Source organism: Anabrus simplex, chromosome 2 (assembly GCF_040414725.1).
Source record: "Anabrus simplex isolate iqAnaSimp1 chromosome 2, ASM4041472v1, whole genome shotgun sequence".
Taxonomy (NCBI): Eukaryota; Metazoa; Arthropoda; class Insecta; order Orthoptera; family Tettigoniidae; genus Anabrus; species Anabrus simplex.
In genome coordinates, this window is record NC_090266.1 from 623,951,987 (window position 1) to 623,973,822 (window position 21,836).

Sequence of the window (21,836 nt, forward strand, 5' to 3'; positions counted from 1 at the left end):
AAAAGAGAATAACAGGTGAGGAGGTGAGGGGAGTGATAAAGAATTTGTAGACCAGAACTGCGGGTGGGGAAAGTGGGATAACTAATGTGTATTGGAAGGAAGTAGCAGAAAATAAGCAGATGATAGAGTGTCTGGTAACATTCTTCAACAAGATATTTGAAGGGGCGAAATTCCCTAAAGAATGGCAGAAAGGGATTATATGTCCTATTTATAAAAATAAAGGGGACAGGACTAATCCCAGTAATTATAGAGGTGTAACCCTGCTGGACTCCCTGAGCAAGGTGTACACGGGTATTCTAGCAAATGGATTGAGGAAGTGGGCAGAGGGTTACTCAATTATATCGTTTTTTCAAAATGGATTTAGGAAGGGGAGGATGACGGCTGATAATTTAATGATCGTGAGAACCATAATTGATAAATATGTGAGAAAAGCAGGTGCCAAAGTATTTATTGCCACAATTGACTTCCAGAAGGCATTTGATACAGTGAGCAGGGAGGCCCTCTTTGAATGACTGGGGAGGGTTGGGGTGGGAGAGAAGATGAGAAGAGTGATCAGAAGTATATACAAGAAAGTCTATTGTAGCATCAGGGTGGAAGAAGGGGTGGTGAGTGGAGTGATTGAGTCGAAAGTTGGGTTGAAACAGAGATGTAAATTGTCGCCAATCCTTTTCCTATTGTTTATAGACGGCCTACTAGGTGGCCATGTAGAGAGAAAATGGGCTTTCCCAGTTCTAGGCAAACAAGAAATTCCAGGATTAATCTTTACCGATGGTGTGTTGTTGCTGTCGTTGACAGCTGGGGGTTTGCAAAAAAGTTTGAATAAAGTAGGGAGTTTTGCGGAGAAATGGTCATTGAAGATCAACAGTAAGAGGTCTAAGGTGATGGTATGCAGGAAAGGGAATAAAAAGAAACCGGGAGTAAAGTGGGCAATAAACGGGGAAGAGATTGAGGTGGTGGAAAAGATGGAGTACCTGGGGGTGATGCTGAGTAGAAATGGTAGTTGGATGGAGCAGATTAGGCATGTTAAATGGAAAGGCCAAGCTGCACTCTCAGTAAATAGGATATTGGAAAATAAATTTAGGGGAGCAAGCTATGCTATACAAAGTATGATGTTTAACACAGTGGTGAAGAGTAAAATGCTATATGCTTCGGAGGTCTGGGGCGTAGAAAAAGAGTGTGTGATATTAGAGCAGGTAGAGAGTAGGTTCTGCAAGATTGTTACAGGCCTACCCTTGTGCACCATAAGTGCAGGAGTGAAGATGTTGTGTAAAGAGTATATTAAGATTGATATTTTAAAAAGAGTGCTTGGTGACTGATGTAGATTAAGAGAAGGGGTAGGGGGCCTGATCCTACAGTCGGCCTACCAAAGTCAAATGGAGGTTAATTATGGTGACCACTGGCTGGACAAGGTGAAAAACACCTTAGATAGACTGGGGTTGGGCGAGTTTTATAACGTTAAATAGGGCGGGAGTAAGGGCACGCATTGGAAACACGTGATTAAGAGGGCGAGATATATTGCTGAACAAGAATTGGAGGCCGAATGCCGGGAGAAGGCTACCCTAAAAATGTTTCTGAGAGTTAATCAGATGCTAAATCTGAGAGTGGCGAATGTAAATAGGGGAGTGAGAAGAGGGCTAATCTGGTGGTTGTTAGGTGTATATGTTAATAAAGGCTGGACTAAGTTAAAAGTAATGCGTTGTGTGTATTATGTGGTGAAGAAAGGAAAGACTTTCATTTGCTGACTGAGTGTAAAGGAATGCTGGAAGAGAGACGGATGTTTAATAAACAACCGTTAGAGTGGATTTCTCATCCGTGCAATGAAGATAAGCTTTTGAGGTGGTTAGTGGCGGAATGGAAAAGTGCTGGGAATTTGTGTAGGTTTTTGACAAAAACCAGAAACAGATGTTCAGTAGCCTTAAAGGCAAAGTCTCAATTGTGCCAAGAGAAGGAAGATAGTGTAGTGGTTTGTCATGACACAAGCAATGTACTGAATCAGCACAGTAGAGTTGTCGACCTTCCTAGCTGCTGACTAGTAGCGGGGAAGGGGGGGAGGTGCTGGCGTGTGCCACCACAGAGAGACTTACTGGCGTGTGTAATAGATGCTAGTTCAGGCGGGTGACACATGCCATCACGTATCCAGGAAGTGAGGTGGTTTAAACCTGGGGTTGCCATATTTGCCGTACTTTTCCCTTTTAATTTTACTTTTAATTCAGCTGGCCGAGAAGCCAGTGGACTGACTTTCCCTTGTTCTCTTTATTTTGTGCTGTTATGCCCACCAGTGTTCGGTATCATTGTATCTTTATAATGTATTGTCTATGACATCTGATTTCCTTGTTCTTTGTTTTTGCTGTAACTGTCGTAGTTTTGCATGTTTTTTTTCCTTTTTTCCAATTGAGAATTGTTATTTTTCTCCGTTAAGATCGATTAGGTTGTGTAACTGTAAGATCTGGAGAAAAATAAAGGTTTAATTACTTACTTACAAGCTATAACATAACGAAATTAGGCCTAAAGCAATCTATACCACGCATGAAGGTCGGCAGCATGTGAAGAAAAGGAGGTCTATATGACGTATGGAGGTCAGTATGAAGAGGTTAAGATGTGTCCTATCATTCTATCTCCTCTTCTGGTCAAATTTAGCCAAATTGATCTCCTCTCACCAATTCGATTCATTATCTCAACATTTGTGATTCAATCTATCCATCTGACATTCAGCATTATTCTTTAAAACCACCCTTCAAAAACTTCTGTTGCTTTTCTTTCTGAGCTAATTATTGTCTGTTCATGTTTCACTTCCATACAATGTCACGCTCCAGACGAAAGTATTCAAGAACATGTTCCTACTTCCTATATCAATGCTCAAAGTGAGAAAATTTCTTTTCTTAAGAAAGGCCTTCCTACCTTGTGCATTATGTGTCTTTCTTATCTCTGCCATCATTAGTTATTTTACTACCAAAGTAACAATATCCATCTACTTCCTTTAAGACTTCATTTGCTAATATGATATTTCCTGCATCATCTGACTTTGTTTGACTGCACTCTGCTACTCTTGTTTTGGACTTACTTATTTTCATCTTATTACTCCTTCTCCAAGACTCTGTCCATATCATTCAGCAATTTCTCCAGATCTTCTGCAGAGTTAGAAAAATAACAATATCATCAGCAAATCTCAGCATTTTGATTTCCCCTCCTTGGATTGTGATTCCCTCTCCAAATTCCTCTTTGATTTCCTTTACTGCCTGTTCTGTATAAATACTGAAAACGAGAGGGGACAAACTGCAGTCTTGCCTCACTCCTTTCTGGATTGTTGCTTCTTTTTTCAAAGCACTTGATTCTTATCAGTGCAGACTGATTTTTGTACACATTGAAGATAATTCTTCTTTCTCAGTATCTGATCCTAATCACCTTCAAAATCTCCAATAGCTCAGTCCAATCAGCATTATTGAAAGCCTTTTCTAGATCTACGATCTTCTAAGATCAGATGTAATGTCAGGATTGCTTCACATGTTCTTCTGTAGCCAAACTGATCTACTCCAATCGCAGCTTTAAATTGTGTTTCCATTCTTCTGTAAATAATCCATCATCTGCTTTCTTGGTAATAGGTATCATGACGTTTTGTCTAAAATCAGATGGCACTTCTCCTATATCATACTTCTTACACATTAAATGCACTAACCTCACCATACTGGTTTCTCCTAAGGCAGTCAGTAATTCTGAGGGTATGTTGTCAATTCCAGGTACCTTGTTCCTACTTAGGTCTCGCAAAGTTTTGTCAAATTCTGACCTAAAAATTGGGTCTCCCATTTCATCAAAATCAACAGTCTCCACATGTTCCAGAACCTTATCATCTATTTCTTTCCCTTGGTACAACTGTTGGATATGTTCCTGCCATCTTTCTGCCTTGTCTCTTTCCCCAGAAGTTATTTTTCATCCGAGCTCTTAATATTCACACACCTAGTTTTCCTTTCTCCAAAGTGTTCCTTGATTTTCCTGTATGCAGCATCTACCTTTCCTATGACCATACAACCTTCAACATCCTTGCACTTCTCTTCACCATTCTTCCTTAGCTGTCCTGCACTATCTATCTACTTCATTCTTTATTTGCCTGTATTCTTTTCTACCCTCCTCATTTTTTGCATTCTTGTACTTTTGTCATTCATAAGTCAGGTCTAGAATCTCCTGAGTTATCCATTGATCCTTACCTGATCTTTCCTTTCTTCAATTCAATTCTTCCCTCCTTTCTACAATTTCTTCAACCTCAGATGGTATTTCATGACCAGCAAGTTGTGTTCAGAGTCCATTTGCACTCCAGCACTTGGTTTCTGAATCTATGCTTAATAATAATGAAGACTATTTCATATCTTCCAGTGTTTTCAAATTGCTCAACAATTGCTTTAAACTAATCCCAGTCTGTTTACATTCTTAAAACGGTAACTAAGAATGTAAACAGACTCTGGGTTTAAAGCAATTGTCGAGGAATGTGAAAACAGGTTTTTACCTTTAAAGGTGGTAAGGAATGATAAAGACCCACCTTATTACAATAGAGAAATAAAGAGACTAAGAAGGAGGTATAGATTGGAAAGGAATAGAGTTAGAAATGGATCTGGAAGTATGGAAAAATTGAAGAAACTTACTAGGAAATTGAATCTAGCAAAGAAGGCAGCTAAGGATAACATTATGGCAAGCATAATTGGCAGTCATACAAATTTTAGTGAAAAATGGAAGGCTGTGTATAGGTACTTTAAGGCAGAAACAGGTTCCAAGGAGGACATTCCAAGAATAATTACCAATGAACAAGGAGAGTGTGTATGTGAGGATCTTCAAGAGGCAGAAGTATTCAGTCAGCAGTATGTAGAGATTGTCGGTTACAAGGAAAATGTCCAGATAGAGGAGGTGACTAATGCTAAAGAAGTATTAAAATTTACATATGATAACAATGATATTTACAATAAGATACGAAAGTTGAAAACAAGAAATTGATAAGATTTCTGGGGATATACTAAAGACAATGGGTTGGGATATAGTACCATATCTGAAGTACTTATTTGATTATTGTTTGGTTGAAGGAGCTATACCAAATGAATGGAGAGTTGCTATAGTAGCCCCTGTATATAAAGGAAAGGGTGATAGACATAAAGCTGAAAATAGGGAACATGCATGATCCGGGGTTTTAATTAAAAATATGCTAATCTGATTCAAAATTTCATGCAGAATTCAAAAATGTGATCAGAATGTACAAATAATAACTCCAAACATGATAAAAATCTACGAAAATGTCACGTCACGCAAGTACGCGATCTCATTGGTCTGACGTCATCGTACAGGTTGACTGAATTAGCAGACGAAATAACACATAGTGTGCTGTGAGAAGCAGTATACACTTCGCGTATTTCTACTTTACGTTAGTGTCTAGTATGGTTAAATTCGAAGTCTATACATTGGATAATAATCTGAGTGGTATATTTTAGACTTAAAATGAATCCTGCGCAGACAGTGAGGCAGAAAACTTGTAAATGGTATAGAGTTCCGATGTGCAATAGCACATCGCATACCATACCAAACAAATTGTTTATACATGTTCCAAAGACGCTAAAACTAGGGAGAAATGGATTTTGGCGAGCCGGAGAAATACTGGTGATATATCGGAAAAGTCTACAGTTTATTTTTTTTGAAGATTTTAACGTAAGATGAATTTGTTTGAATTTTCAAATCACTTTTCAATGTCAGCTGTTCTAGTGGTAAAACTTTAAATTTTAATGTATGATGCTTTATTTAAATGCTTCAATTACATCTTGGAATATGAAAGTAATAAACAGTGCATTAAATAATGCTGATTATTAAAGTATTCTCCAAACCTAACCTATGTTTTGGGTGATCCATGTCAAGATAATAAATCAAAGGGGTTATGAACCATTTTGACAGCTTTAATTCTACCAATATATCTTGGCATGGGACAGTTACGTATGTCTTTATTGAAGAGCTTAATTGGTAAAGAAATTTAGGCTATATCTAAATACTCTATAATGTAACAAAGAATAGGCGTGTACATCATGAAAGGAAACAACGTGAATTTAACAAATGTATAACTCTACACAAAACCAATGCTTGTCTGTTGGGGTCTTATAAGTTAACAATAAGTTAATAATTATCATAATATTAATGAAATAAATAACATAATTGCACACAGGTGAAAATAGTGATGTAGGTGTTTAAAATACTATCCAACTTAGCCTAAGTTTTAGGTTATACAAGCCAAGTCAATAAACCGAAGGGTAAAAATACCACGCGAGTTGGCCGTGTGGTTAGGAGGCGCAGCTGTGAGCTCGCATCCGGAAGATAGAAGGTTTTGAACCCCACTGCCGGCAGCCCTCAAGATGGTTTTCCGTGGTTTCCCATTTTCACACCAGGCAAATGCTGAGGCTGTACCTAAGGCCACGGCCGCTTTGTTCCCATTCCTAGGCCTTTCCTGTCCCATCGTCGCCATAAGACTTATATGTGACGGTGTGACGTAAAGCAAAAAAAAAAAAAAAGTAAAAGTCACAGCACCCAAAGACATTCCTGTATTGAGCGACTAAAATGTCACCAGGACACTTTTCTTTCCTGATATGCTCAGCTTGTTATAAGCCAAATGTAATTAATGTTATTGGCTTCACGCCCCGCTAACTACTTCTACGATTTTCGGAGACGCCGATGTGCAGGAATTTAGTCCTGCAGGAGTTCTTTTACCTGCCAGTAAATCTACCGACACGAGGCTGACGTATTTGAACACCTTCAACTACCACCGGACTGAACCAGGATCGAACCTGCCAAGTTGGGGTCAGAAGGCCAGCACCTCAACCGTCTGAACCACTCAGCCCAACTTGTGAAAACTAGATGAAGTCATATTTATCTTTATCATGTTTAACTTTTTCCCTCCACAAAGATATTTAATTCTCATTCATGGGCCCCGGAAGTGGGTAGGCCAGTTGCCCCAACCATAAAAATATACTTTTTTCAGAAATGATAAGTTATAGACCTACAGTACTATGATCTTTCTTTCTTTCTTAATCAGTTTATCCTTCAGGGTTGGTTTTCTCTCGGACTCAGCGAGGGATTTCACCTCTACCACTTCAAGGACAGTGTCCTGGAACGTGAGACTTTGAGTATGGTGATGAAACTGGTGAGGAGGGCCATTACCTCGCCCAGGCGGCCTCACCTGTTATGCTCAACAGGGGCCTTGTTGGAGGATGGGAGGATCGGAAGGGATAGACAAGGAAGAGGGAAGGAAACGGCCGTGGCCTTAGGTGCCTGGAGGAGACGTAGGAAAATACGAAAAACCACTTCGAGGATGGCTGAGGTGGGATTGGAAACCCTTCTACTCAGTTGACCTCCCGAGGCTGAGTAGACCCCGTTCCAGCCCTCGTACTATTTGTTTTCAACTTTCATGGCAGAGCCGGGAATCGAAACCGGGCCTCGGGGAGTGGCACACATTAACCACTACACCACAGAAGTGGACTAGTACTATAATGCTACCTATATGTTTATGTTAGTGCTGAAATCCGATTTCTTACTTTACTAATGCTGAAAGCCCGAAAATGTAATGTTATTCTTTAATAGGGGAATCAGTCTAGAAGGAAATGTTGAAAGTGATGTGATATCTATCCAGGTTCGTTGTTATCTTAATACTATGGTTTACAGTACATTGCACGTATATAAAGGACGCCACTTACAAACTTGCTTGTTATCCGCTAATTTCTGCGGCCACAAAAGTCACATTTTTCAAGAATGATGACATCTACACATGGTAGATTGTCTGACTGTGCTGTTTTGAACCTTTCTTCTGTCATTTTGAAGTTATTCGCGATCATGAATAATAAACAATCGGCTTTTAGCAACGGCTGATGCACAACGGCTGGCAGAGCTCCATGCGGTACTGGATCGTGACGTCACAGCGCGCCGCTTACGTCAGAGGCCGTTTCACTCGCCTTGCGGAAAGGCACTATTAAATATTTTTTTAATGGTAGAAAACAAGGCAACATACCACAATGTAATACGTTTACGTACTATTTCATTGGTGTACTTTTCAAAAAAATATTTTAGAAAATGATGCATGTTCCCAATTACAGGCCAGTAAGTTGGACATGCGTTGCATGAAAGCTTTGGGAAGGCATTCTTTCTGATTACATTAGACATGTTTGCGAAATTAATAACTGGTTCGATAGAAGGCAATTCGGTTTTAGGAAAGGTTATTCCACTGAAGCTCAACTTGTAGGATTCCAGCAAGATATAGCAGATATCTTGGATTCTGGAGGTCAAATGGACTGTATCGCGATTGACCTGTCTAAAGCATTTGATAGGGTGGATCATGGGAGACTACTGGCAAAAATGAATGCAGTTGGACTAGACAAAAGAGTGATTGAATGGGCTGCTATATTTCTTGAAAATAGATCTCAGAGAATTAGAGTAGGCGAAGCTTTATCTGACCCTGTAATAATTAAGAGGGGAATTCCTCAAGGCAGTATTATTGGACCTTTATGTTTTCTTACAAATATAAATGATTTGAGTAAAGGAGTAAAGGAGTGGAATCAGAGGTTAGGCTTTTTGCGGATGATGTTATTCTCTATAGAATAATAAATACCGGTAAGTTACAAGATTGTGAGCAACTGCAAAATGACTTCGATAATGTTGTGAGATGGAAAGTAGGCAATGGTATGATGATAAAAGAGGTTAAAAGTCAGGTTGCGAGTTTCACAAATAGGAAAAGTCCTCTGAGTTTTAATTACTGTGTTGATGGGGTGAAAGTTCATTTTGGGGATTATTGTAAGTATCTGGGTGTTAATATAAGGAAAGATCTTCATTGGGGTAATCACATAAATGGGATTTTAAATAAGGGATACAGATCTCTGCACATGGTTATGAGGGTGTTTAGGGGTTGTAGTAAGGATGTAAAGGAGAGGGCTTATAAGTCTCTTGTAAGACCCCAACTAGAGTATGGTTCCAGTGTATGGGACCCTCACCAGGATTACTTGATTCAAGAACGGGAAAAAATCCAAAGAAAAGCAGCTCGATTTGTTCTGGGTGATTTCCGACAAAAGAGTAGCGTTACAAAAATGTTGTAAAGTTTGGGCTGGAAAGAACTGGGAGAAAGGAGACGAGCTGCTTGACTGAGTGGTATGTTCCGAGCTGTCAGCGGAGAAATGGCATGGAATTACATTAGTAGACGAATAAGTTTGAGTGGCGTCTTTAAAAGTTTTTTTTTGTTTTTTTTTTGTTTTTGCTATTTGCTTTACGTCGCACTGACGCAGATAGGTCTTATGGCGACGATGGGATAGGAAAGGCCTAGGAGTTGGAAGGAAGCGGCCGTGGCCTTAATTATGTACAGCCCCGGCATTTGCCTGGTGTGAAAATGGGAAACCACGGGAAACCATCTTCAAGGCTGCTGACAGTGGGACTCGAACCCACTATCTCCCGATTACTGGATACTGGCCGCACTTAAGCGACTGCAGCTATCGAGGGGTAACTCCGGCCACTCTTTCGATAATCATAATTCATTACTGAATAACAATTAGAATTATGTTCATATTTAGAAATGAAGAACAAACGTGGCAGAACGTATATTATATTTTTCAGAAAATTAGAGGGAATATTTCACATTTTAATTTAAAAAATATACGAGAAAGTGGCCGAAGTTCCCCCGTTTTACGGAACTCTTCTCTTTCTCGGACATATTGCGACTGCTTGTGCAGGTTTATTCTGAGGATTGTGCTGTTTCTCTTAAGATTTCCTACGTCAAGAAATTGTATCGCGTCCAAAGGAGTCTTGGTCTTGAACATCGATATAAGGAACTTAATATCGTACTTTATGTGATAAGAAATAAGGTAAACTTTTATTGTTTAGTTCGTATTTAAACATAGAAAAGATGGCGACTACCGGTACTGTGTGTGAGTCTGTGATATCCGTGGTGGATAATGGTGTAGGATGCAGTGAAAAATGTGGCAAATGCAGAAGAGTAGTAAAAAATGGGATTCTGTGTTGTAAGTGTGATGAATGGTACCATTTTCGTTATGCAAATATTGTAAATAGGTCTGATATTGAAGAAAATGTGTGGCTGTGTCCCGAGTGTAAACAAACTGATAGTGAGGTAGAGCAACAAGAAAGAGAGATTTACGAATCTATGCTTAAGATTTTAGGAGTGCTACAAGAAGACTTATGTTCTCTGAAACTTGAAAATGAAAGCTTAAAGGACAGAATAAAGAAACTGGAAGATAAAGAAGACAGTGGAAAAGAAAGATCGCCGTGGACGGAAGTGATGCGTAGCCATTTTAGGCCTAATGTTAAACATATGGGAGAAACTACGTACAACTTAAAACCGGGAAAAAACTCTTTGCAGTGCCAAAATAGATTTCAGTCATTGCAACAAGTTCCAGTAGAAGACACATCAAGTTTTCCGAATAATTTTAAATCCAGTGGAGGTACCGTAACCTACAGAAGAAGAAAACCAACCAGAAGTCAAGATCGCCAAAAATTCATCTCTACGCAGACAGTCAAGGGCGGGGTATGGCAGAAGGCATCAAGGATGAGGTGCATAATCCAGAAACTGAGGTTTTAGGACTAATAAAACCAGGTGCCAAAACTGAAGACGTCCTTTCAAGTTGTGATCCTGTGTTAGAGAAGGACAACTAGGTAAGTGGTGATTGTGAGTGGTACAAATGACATTGCTGCAAATGAAGGTGAGGAACTAATTACGACCCTCAGAGGTAAGATTTCGAAACTACCTGACTCAAAAGTAATTGTAGTTAATGTGCCACCCAGGTATGACCTTATAGAAGACTCGTGTGTGAACAAAGCTGTACATGATGTAAATATAAAAATCAAGAGATTAAGTAAGAGTTTTAGAAATTTCTATGTAGTACCGGTAGATACGGTACTTTAGGTCTTGGCAGGCAAATGTTCACTAGGCATGGGTTACATCTGAATGGTAATGGAAAAGCAACTCTCTGTAGACAAATTGCTATAATTATCAACAGAGATTTGCAAACTAATATGCACTTAAGAAAACCCATACCACTAAATTGGCATATGCAGGGAAACTTGCCAGAAAACCCAGATCCTTAAATCAAGATCTATGTACAAAGATCTGGGTTCCAGGGATGTTCTCAACTCATGAGTCAAATGTTACCCAATTACAACAGTCAAGTTTTATGGAGGAAGGGGGTCTGAGATTGCTCTTGGTAAACTGTCAGAGCATAGTAAATAAACAAATAAAATTCACTACATTGATGGAATCTTATGAGACTAGTGTGGTGATAGGAGTAGAATCATGGTTGAGAGAAGGGGTGGGTAATAGAGAAGTATTTCCAGAAGGGTATACAGTCTATCGTAGAGACCGAGGAGATAAAAAGGGTGTTTATTCTGGTGAAGGAAACTTATTGTTCACATGAATGGTTTACCGATGAAAGGGATGAGATATTAGGGATAAAATTAGTTTGTGATAATATGAAGGAGGTGGGAATCATAGGAACATATAGACCTGGAAGAGAGGAAAGAGACATGGAAATATTTGAGAAAATAATAGATTATACTCATAAAAACAAAAATAAAGATATGGTAATAATTGGGGGAGATCTAAACTTGCCTGAATTTGAATGGAATGGAGCTGCAAGTGAAGCCCATGAACAGAAACTGGCAAATAAGTTAATTTGGGAGGGAGGATTTACACAAGTAGTACAAGAACCGACTCGTCTCAACAACTTGCTAGATGTATTCTTGGTTAAACCATGGGAAATTGTTGATAAAACTGAGGCAATTGAAGGAATAGGTGACCATAAGGCTGTAATAATGGATGTAGGACTTGTACCAAAAATGCTTAATAAGAGGGTCACACAAGGCAAGAAATTATACAGAAAAACTAAAGTTGATGAATTTGGGACTTACCTTAAATCACAATTCAGTTGTTGGATAAGTGAAGGGAGTAATGTGGATACACTTTGGGCTAGATTTAAAGGAATCATTTAGGAAGGAGAGAAGAGATTTGTACCTGCTAAGAAGGGTAAAATGACCTCAGACCCTGTTTATTATACAAGGGAAATAAGAAAATTAAAAAGAAAATTTAGAATAGTAAACAGGAAAATCAAAGAGGGTAGGGAAAATAGAGAAACTAGAAAACAGCTAATGAGGGAACTGAATAGAGTGAAAAAGGAAGCAAAAGAGAAATATATGAATGGCATACTTCAAGAGGGTAATGACCACAAAGGGAAATGGAAAAAGATGTATTTGTATATTAGGAATCAAAAAGGAAAAGGAATCCAAATTCCTACAATGGTGGGAGAAGGGGGTGAACACTATTCAACAGATACTGAGAAAGCAAATCTATTTAGTAGGGAATTCAGAGATTCAGTAGAAGATTGTCAGGAGTTGGAAACAGTAACAGAAGATAGAGAGGGAGAGACATATAGGGAAACAAGAAGCTTCTCATTCACAAATTAAGATATTTTCAGAGAAAACCAACTGCTTCAGCAAGGAAAAGCAGCAGGAAGTGATCAAATTACTGGGGAGGTATTAAAGACAATGAGGTAGTACATAGTGCCTTATTTAAAATTTCTCTTTGACTATGTCATAAATAATAGTGTAATACCAAAAGAATGGAAGGAATCTATAATAATACCAATTTATAAAGGAAAGGGTGATAAAAGGAAACCAGAGAGCTATAGACCAATCAGCCTGACCAGTATAGTTTGTAAAATACTGGAGAGTTTAATAGCAAAGTACATCGGAGGGATACGTGATGATAAAAATTGGTTCATGAGGAGCCAATGTGGATTTAGAAAGAAATTTTCTTGTGAGACACAACTGGTGGGATTTCAGCAGGACATATCAGATCAGTTGGATTCAGGAGGCCAGTTAGATTGCATAGCCATAGATCTTTCTAAAGCCTTTGATAGAGTGGAACATGGAATATTATTAAAGAAATTGGAGGGAATAGGATTGGACGTAAGGGTTATACATTGGATAAGAACATTTCTAAATTCAAGGGTTCAGAAGGTCAAAGTAGAAAATAATATATCACAGGAAGAGAAAGTTTGGAAGGGAATCGCACAGGGTAGTATAATCGGTCCGTTACTTTTCTTAATATACACAAATGATTTAGGGAAGAATATAACATCAAAAATAAGATTGTATGCAGATGATTTAATTGTTTATAGGGAAATAAATAACATTGAGGATTGTTCAGAATTACAAAGGGACCTTGAAATTATCCAACAGTGGGTTGAAGAAAATAATATGAAGGTTAGATAGATAGATATTTATTTCAATAATTAATTCCACGGAGCCAAAGGCTCATACAGAGGAATTGTACAATGAATAATATTTTCAATGGCGAATCTACAAACTCTGCATACTTACAATGATATAATCAGGTGACCTAAACACTAAAAGTAGAGTCATCAATACAGAAAGTGTAAAAAATAAAAATAAAACACCATTCTATAATTCCTTAATTATACTAAGATACTTAAAATACTTAGTACTACAAGTGAGTAACAATGCAACAGGATTGACAATGTGGGGCGAGTGTTTGTTTTAAACATTACATATTTATATTTCACCTATGAAGTATCTATTCCATAAATTTTCCTTTGCCTTTTGTTTGAAAGTTATTAAAGTAGGGGCAATTTTTACATCAGCAGGAAGTTTGTTATATGCTTAAATTGCTGAGAATTTATAACTGTTCTTCCCATACTTAGATGAGTGGATGTGATACAAGGCCAAGTCATCTGCATGTCTAGTTTGATACCTGTGGTTGTCTGAATTGGTTATTAAAGTAGTGTTGTGAAATATTATGTTTCTTTTTATTTTATGCATTAGTAAGACAGAATTAAGCTCTGTAATTATGCTGAGAGGTGGAATTTTGGTCTGAGTGTATAGGTCTTTTGCTGGGGTGTATAATGGTAAGTTAAATATGTTCCTTATTGCCCTGTTCTGTATCACCATTAGTTCATTCAGGGAAGACTTTATGCAATATGACCAAATTACACATAAGTACTGCAAGTGACTATGTATTAGTAAATAATAAATTTGTAGGAAGAGGTGTTTAGGGATTAAATATCTAAGTCTTTTTAATAACCCAGCAACTGGGGCGGTTTTCTTAGTTATGTATTCAACATGGTCATTCCAGGTCAGGTTCTCATCAATAATTAATCTAAGATATTTCACTTTATTTACTTTTTCTATTTCCGTATCATTTATTAGTAATTTATCACTATTTGAGTGAAGGACTTTTTGTTTTGAAAAAGTATGTATTTAGTTTTCTGCAGATTCACTGTCAATTTGTTACAGTGGTACCAGTGTAAGAGAGTGAGTATGTCCTACTGCATGTTTTCTAAAACTGTGTCCTTACTCTTGCCTGTATAGAAGATATTGGTGTCATCAGCGTATAGTGTGATATAGGTAGCCATTTAGATTACATGAAGAAATATCATTTATATAAATGAGAAATAAAATAGGACCTAGTATGGAAGCTTGTGGGACACCATGGGTTACATACTTGGCAGAGCTTGAGTAATTATTCACGGTAACAAGTTGCTTTCATCCTGTTAAGTTATTTCAAAACCAATTCAGCGCAAGGCCACGAATTCCAGCCTTTTCTAATTTTCTTAAAAGAATACTATGATCAACAGTACCGGTATCAAAAGCATTGGTAAGATCAATAAATAAGCCTGCTGCAATGTTGTTGTTATCTACAGTGGATTGTAACATTGTAATGAGATCAACAGTAGCTACTTCGGTACTAGACCTCTCCCTGAACCCATATTGCCCCTTATAGAAGAAATTCTTTTTGTTTGGAAAAGCCAAAAGTCTTTTCTTCACAACAGTTTCCATAATTTTGGAAACAATTGATAAAATCGAGATTGGCCTATAATCATTTGGATTTAGTCTATTCCCTCCCTTAAACACAGGGATCACTTTAGCTATCTTTAGTTTATTGGGTATTATACCGGTAGTCAGGGACTCGTTAATGATCTCTATGAGTAATCCTATTATAGCGTCCTTTGCTTTTTTTAATAGTGAGGTAGTAATGTCATCTATTCCGCAGCTATTCATACTTTTAAAGTTAGATGTGATTGACTTTACTTCTGCTACATCCGTTGGGTACAGGTAAAGGGATTCAAGACTAGTAAATTCACTGAAAGTCACAGTATTATGTTCAGGAATACTTAGAGCTAGGTTTTTGGCAGTGTCTATAAAAAAGGAGTTGAGTGAGTCACACAGAACCTGTTTATCAGTTATTACTTTGCCTTCAATTTCAAGCGTGGTACACGAGACATTCGTTACTTTTTATCATGAATGATTTCGTTCATTAATTTCCATGTCTGTTTTGAATTGTTATTATGAGATTTGAAAAGGTTTGAGTAGTAGTCATGTTTGAACCTTCTTTTTAAGTTAGTTACTGTATTTCTACACCTGCAGTATTCTTGTCTCAGAAGCATGTTATTCTTGTGAGTAGGATGTTTGAGTTTTGCATGGAGGCAAATCAACTGTTACAACATTTACAAACAGGGGTTTAAAACTGAATTTGAATATACTTTGGATGAGGTAGTTATCCCAAAAGATGGCAAGTGCAAATACTTAGGTGTGAGATTTGAAAGTAATTTGCACTGGAAGGGTCATGTTGATGACATTGTTAGGAAAGCATACAGATCGTTACATGTCATAATGAGGCTACTTAAAGGATGCAACAAAGAATTGAAAAGAAAAAAGTTACTTAAGTATGGTTAGTCCATTATTGGAATATGCAAACGGTGTTTGGGATCCTCACCAAGAATACCTAATAAAAGAAATAGATAGTGTGCAGAGGAAAGCAGCAAGATTTGTAACAGAGGATTTCGGGAGAAACAGTAGTGTATCAGAAATGTTAGAGGAACTTGGGTGGGAAACTTTAATGGAAATTCTAAGTTCCCATGGAGGGAATTAGATATCGGGAAACGTTAAGTAAGAGAAGGGAGAAAACTAGACTTATAGGATTATATAGAGCCTATACAGGAGAAGAAGGATGGGGAGAAATCCGTGAGAGGCTTCAGTTGGAAAATAATTATATTGGCAGAACTGACCACAAGTAGAAAATTAGAAGGAATTTTAGCAGAAGCGACTGGGGTAAATTTTCATTCATTGGGAAGGGCGTGAGGGAGTGGAACAGTTTACCAGGGGTAGTGTTTGATCCTTTTCCAAAATCTGTACAGGTATTCAACAAGAGAATAAACAGCAACAGGGAAAATAAATGAAATGTTAGAGGGCATTCGACCAGTGCAGGCTATTGTAAATATAAAATGTGTGTTTAAAAAAAATTAATTCCATCCCCTTGTCCATGGAGTTTGGACAGCCAAAGTAGGGGACTGCGTGTAGGGGTGAAGTACAGTGGGGACTTCGAGGGCCCTGGGACCGCTACAGTAGCTGTGAAGGCCCTTCAGGAACTCTGAAAAGTGGTGGCAAAAGGGGGCTCTGGTTAAGACGCAGCAGGTCGTTATGCTACTTAAGTTCCAAAATGGGTAAAAAAAAAAAAAAAAAAAAGTAAATAAATGTAATGTAAATTTTAATCTTATACCAGTTGCATAGTATTATTTGAAGTAATTCCACATACTGTATATGAGTTCACTATGTTTGTAAGTATAGGAGATATTATAAGTTGAATTTTGTAAACAATATAAATTTATTAAGGATAATCTGTTTGTTTAATAGAAAAAAAATTGTTAGCATAAATTGTATATTATTGTATTCTAGAAACATTTTTTTTCTTCTCTTGTTAATTTAAAATTTAGTGCTTGACAATAATGTATTTTAGTGTACCATTTGCTACCGAGGTAGACACCTCATTTGCAAATAAAGAGATTTTGATTTGATATGTGGCAGATACACATGACTGTTCTAGTAAGCTTTCAAACTTCTCATTTAAATTTTGATGTAGCATAAAATATAAGGGACAGTCAAATGAAACATGAACACGTGCTACAACATGACCATGGAATGATTTATTTGAAAGTAATTACCAAAAGCGTTAATACATTGATCCCACTGGGAGATGAGATGATCAATTCAAGTTTTGTAGAAAGAGGTAGGTCACTGATGGATCCAGAACTGCACCCACTCTTGCACTTCGTCGTCCAAATGAAACCAACATCCACGAATGTCCTTCTTCAGGTCGCCAAAAATGTGAAAATCATAAGGTGAAAGATCCAGGCTCTACAGAGGATGTTGAAGTATTTCCCAACCAAATTGCTGAAGCATATCCTTCACCAGATTGGAAGTATGGGGACAAGCACTATCATGCAACAGGATGACTCCGTCCGACAGCATTCCAGGGTGTTTTGACTTCATAGCGCTGCACATTGACTGTGGTTCCACGCTTAAGAAAGTTGACAAGCAGAGGGCCTCACTGTCAAAGAAGAATGTCATCACGACTTTACCGGAGATTGTGTGAACAGCTTCGGACTTCTTTGATGGGGAGGGGGACCTGTGATATTTCCATTGTTGGCTTTGCTGTTTGCTCTCGGGCTCAAAATGGTGGCATCACATTTTGTCCCCTGTGACGATACAGAACAGAAATGCAAACTCATCCTCGTGATACTGCTGCAGACATAACGCCATTCTGTCGATCTTTTGTCTCTCTGTCAGTCGATGAGGAACCCACTGCACACAAATTTTGCAGAAATTCAAGTGTTCTTTGATAATGACATGCATGAAACTATGGCTATTGCCGACCTGAACACAAATTTCTTCCTCTGTGATTCATCAGATTTCCCAGATAAGGCCATCAGTCTGCACTATCACATCAGGAGTAATAGCTCGATGTGCCTGCCCTGGGCACACATCATCTTGAAGTGATGTGCGCCCTTCTTGGAATCTCCTATGTCACTCGTGCACACTCGTCATGGACATGCAGTGTTCGCCATGCACAGGAGACATGCGATGATGGGTTTTGCGTAGTACTCCAGGACCTTCAGCCACCAGAAAATGAACCACACTTCACTGCTCTTCTTCGCTTGCCTCCATTTCTACAGCTGGACAACACACTAGACCAGTTCGCTCACCAACAAAGCCATAACCGAACAACTGCATGTGCCTGTGAGTTGTCACTATACAGTCCTCCTACCACAGCAACGAGAGTATCGATACGTAACAACAATGTTGCCATCTTTCGCACAGAATGTGTCTTGTGACAGATGTTCGGTTTTAATTTGACTGATCAAAAATTAGATGTTGGCTTTTCAGGCGTTTGCTCTATTAACCAGCGTTTCGTCTTAGGTCTGACACTAGACTCGTCAGAGTGGGATGTGTCAGACCCTACCCACTGACGCTGGGGTGTATGCAGGTGAACTTATCAGAAGCCTATTTATGAGGCACAGTCTGATAACTGCATATGGGAGATAAAACTCCACAATGGAATTAATGCCCACCTAGCAATTCCAAATAGAAATTCTAAGTTCCCATGGAGGGATTTAGATATTTTATCTATAGATGTTGGCTTTTCAGGCGTTTGCTCTATTTTGCTATATTGCTCTATTTTTGATCAGATTTTTGATATGCTGTATTGGTGGAAAAATATCTAATTCCCTCCATGGGAACTTAGAATTTCCATTTAATTTGACTGCCGCTCAAAAATTCCTCATACATCAATGGTATTGTGATATGTTTGGTTTATCATGATTTTAATAAAACAGCTTTAAAAACAGGTATCGTATGTATGAAACCAGGTGTCATATGCATGTATTGTATGTATGAGATATGCACAACCATTGGTGTGACTTATTGTTCCTTTTTTAGGTAATAAGTTGAATTATCAGGTAATTTTAATCTGAGCAATTCCTTGGACATGGGACCCATGAGGGAAGCATTCCTTACTGAAGAAAACAATTATGAAGATATTATAGATGATATTGAAATGTAGAGGAGCATTGTATGAAGAGGAGCATATATTGGAACAAGAAAGCAATTCTGAATCAGAATCTAGTGATGACAAAAGTGATGAAAAGACTGATACTGAATGTTAGATTGCTGTTCAAAAGATAAGTAATAACTTTGTGCTCGTACATCCAGGAGTAATAGGACCAGCCAAGAAACTTACAAATATGCATTAATATGGACTAGCCTTTTCTCTATGTACGAACAAATATGTATGCTCCATTCACAGCAATTACATTCAGTCTCAAGACTCTTGGCAAACAGATGTCAATGAGATGAAGACACTTTTTGGCCTGCTTCATTTATCTGGAGTTATTTGCTTCTTGTAGTAAAAATGATTTTCCCCCTTGAAACTTTCAAAAAATTAAATGCATCATTGCATATAAACATGTAGTCTGACATCTTAGACCTCCCATTTTTGTGGCCGGCAGTGAGATAAATCTAGGTGAGTATCTCTCACATACATGCGACCGTTCATGAATGTTTAGAGGGTGCACCTATCAGAAGGTTAAAATAAAACTTATACAGTAGTACAGTACTTACATGCAATTTACATATGTTTGTTTCAAAGAAAATTATCCAAATTCTATTTTTTGATACGTGGATCAAAACAGAAACACAGTAAGCTTAAAATATTGGTTAACATTCATAAAACACAAAGCCCTAGTGATTCTGGTTTAGACAGATTTTACTGTATTAACAAATATCACTTAAGTAAAGGTAATACAGAGAACAATATAACCACATGACAATCACAAAACCTTAGTTATGCAATATTTTACTGGAACCTTTTCCTTTGCACTTATTCCCTACAAATTTTTATTTTATTTCCAAAGATGGCCCACAAAACATACTATGGTTGCTGTCCGATGGAGTTTATAAACATCAAAATGTAAATATTGTAAGCCAGAGCATTGATTTCCTACAGCTTAGACAGCCACACTGAAGTTTTATAGTTTTCCATTTACCCTCTTGCAACATTAGGTAACACTGTTTCTTTTATCCAATCCTGATTACTGGACATTCGTTTTACTGCAATCAGAACCCTGTTGCAGGTAGTTTTAATACATATTAAAAATGGAACAGTTAATATCTGCCACTAGAAAGATGTGGGATAAATAATGTATTTTGAAACAAAATTATTTGATCAAGCTGGAGATATTGCTATTTCTAGAAAGATGGATATGTACATGTTTTTTCTTGTTTCTAGAAAGATAGATTTGTACATGTTACTTTTATTAAATTAGAGAAAGTAATGAAAATACATTATTGTGTTTTAACTTAATTTGTTTTCCTCCTTCTTTCAGGGGTTACCCAGAGACCGGCATAGATGATGATGGTGATAGAAGTAAACCCAAAGTGACAATTCGAGAGACACTAGGTGAAGACGGCAACTATGTCGCCAAGATAACCAACGTGACGACTAATGTGGTTGGACGAGTTGGAAATATGTTTGGGAAGGGGATCGGAGGGCTTACAAGTAAATTTGGTGGGGGAAGTTGGTTCTAGAATAGGTGGATAAGACGTTTTAGTTTATACATTTTAGATGCCTTTAATTGATCTTAGTAGGGCTTGTTTTGAGTTAGTACAATGACTGAGCTCTGCCTGTGATGTTTTGTCCCATTGAAGAAAATTATTTGAATGCTCAGATATATACATAATACGTGAAGTATATATCTGTGGAAGGGAATATATGGACGTTAATGTATATAATATAAATATATAAATAATAGGGCAGGAAATTAGGAGAACGTTCTTTCTGTTTCATATTTTTTCATAAGCCAATATTCCCTCGAAGGAAACCTGAGAAGTTCATGTGATTGGGGCCACATGTTCAAATTGCAACTATATTGTAAATAGTAAACTAATGGCACCTCCAGCACCAGGATTATTTATTGGAGAGCTCTGTACATATTTCCCCTTTATACAAAATGAGAGTTACTAGTGCTAACCCCTGATATTTGTTACACGGGAAGTTTACATGTTTGTGTAAGATTCCATGTTCATATAACAACATCATTGGCCATATTTGTTATGCATTTAAATGCAAATTATAATTTTGAGACTATAGTGTTTCGGATATTGGGGTATCCATCTAATTTTTTACAATATTAACATAACTTAATAATGAATGTTGACAGTTCTAATAATTTCTTTTCAGTGCATGTTTGTATTTTAGAGTGTAAAGTTATTTAATTGGTCTCTGGAGACACCACAAGCTGATGATTTATGGCTTTAGAGGAAAATGCTGCTCCTTAAAGTCAAAATCAGTCAGTGATATAACAGGTAAAGCTGATGTTACAATTCTTTTGGAATGTGAAGTTAAATGCAATTGCATTTGTTATTCAGAAGAGATTACATTGCGCCTTTAAATATATTACAATAACACATACCTATGCACAAGTTTGCTAATGAGTTGTACCTTTGAAATCAACCACGTTTAGATTTAACAGTCATACCTCAATGAAATTTAAAATTGAAAGTTAGTTTCTTGACAACATCAATGGCTGCAATTTGTTCTGAACAATTTTGTCACAAGTCTTCAATATTTATAGATTTTGTATATAATTCTTACAAGCATAGGTTAGTGTATGTAATTGTGCCTTTACAAATAGTACATCATTGCATTTTTATAAGAGGGCTCTCATCCAGATCTGCATTTAACTGTATAGACCTTCCAACATCAATTTCATATATTCATGTTTGGACACAACTTTATATTCAAATGTACCCCTTAACACCCTAGCTATTGAATCTCACCATATACGCTAGGTCTCTGAAATTATATGAAAACAATTATCAGCTCAGCTCCAATATAATTTTCAATAACTTGCAATAGTAGATATGTTCTTTCAATCTTCTTAACTTTATGTTCTTTTATATACAGGAACAATTTCAGAAAAATG

The 21,836-nt window shown here is 37.5% G+C and overlaps 1 protein-coding gene across 1 annotated transcript in view; it reads left to right on the forward strand.

The window, feature by feature from the left end:
- Cadps (calcium-dependent secretion activator 1) overlaps positions 1-21,210 on the forward strand; it is a 609,066-nt gene extending 587,856 nt beyond the window's left edge. The window contains exon 33 of the mRNA XM_068226018.1: positions 20,238-21,210. Coding sequence (XP_068082119.1) covers positions 20,238-20,439 — 202 coding nt within the window. The 3' untranslated portion in view covers positions 20,440-21,210. The remainder of the gene's footprint in view (positions 1-20,237) is intronic.
- The last annotated feature ends 626 nt before the right edge of the window (positions 21,211-21,836 follow it).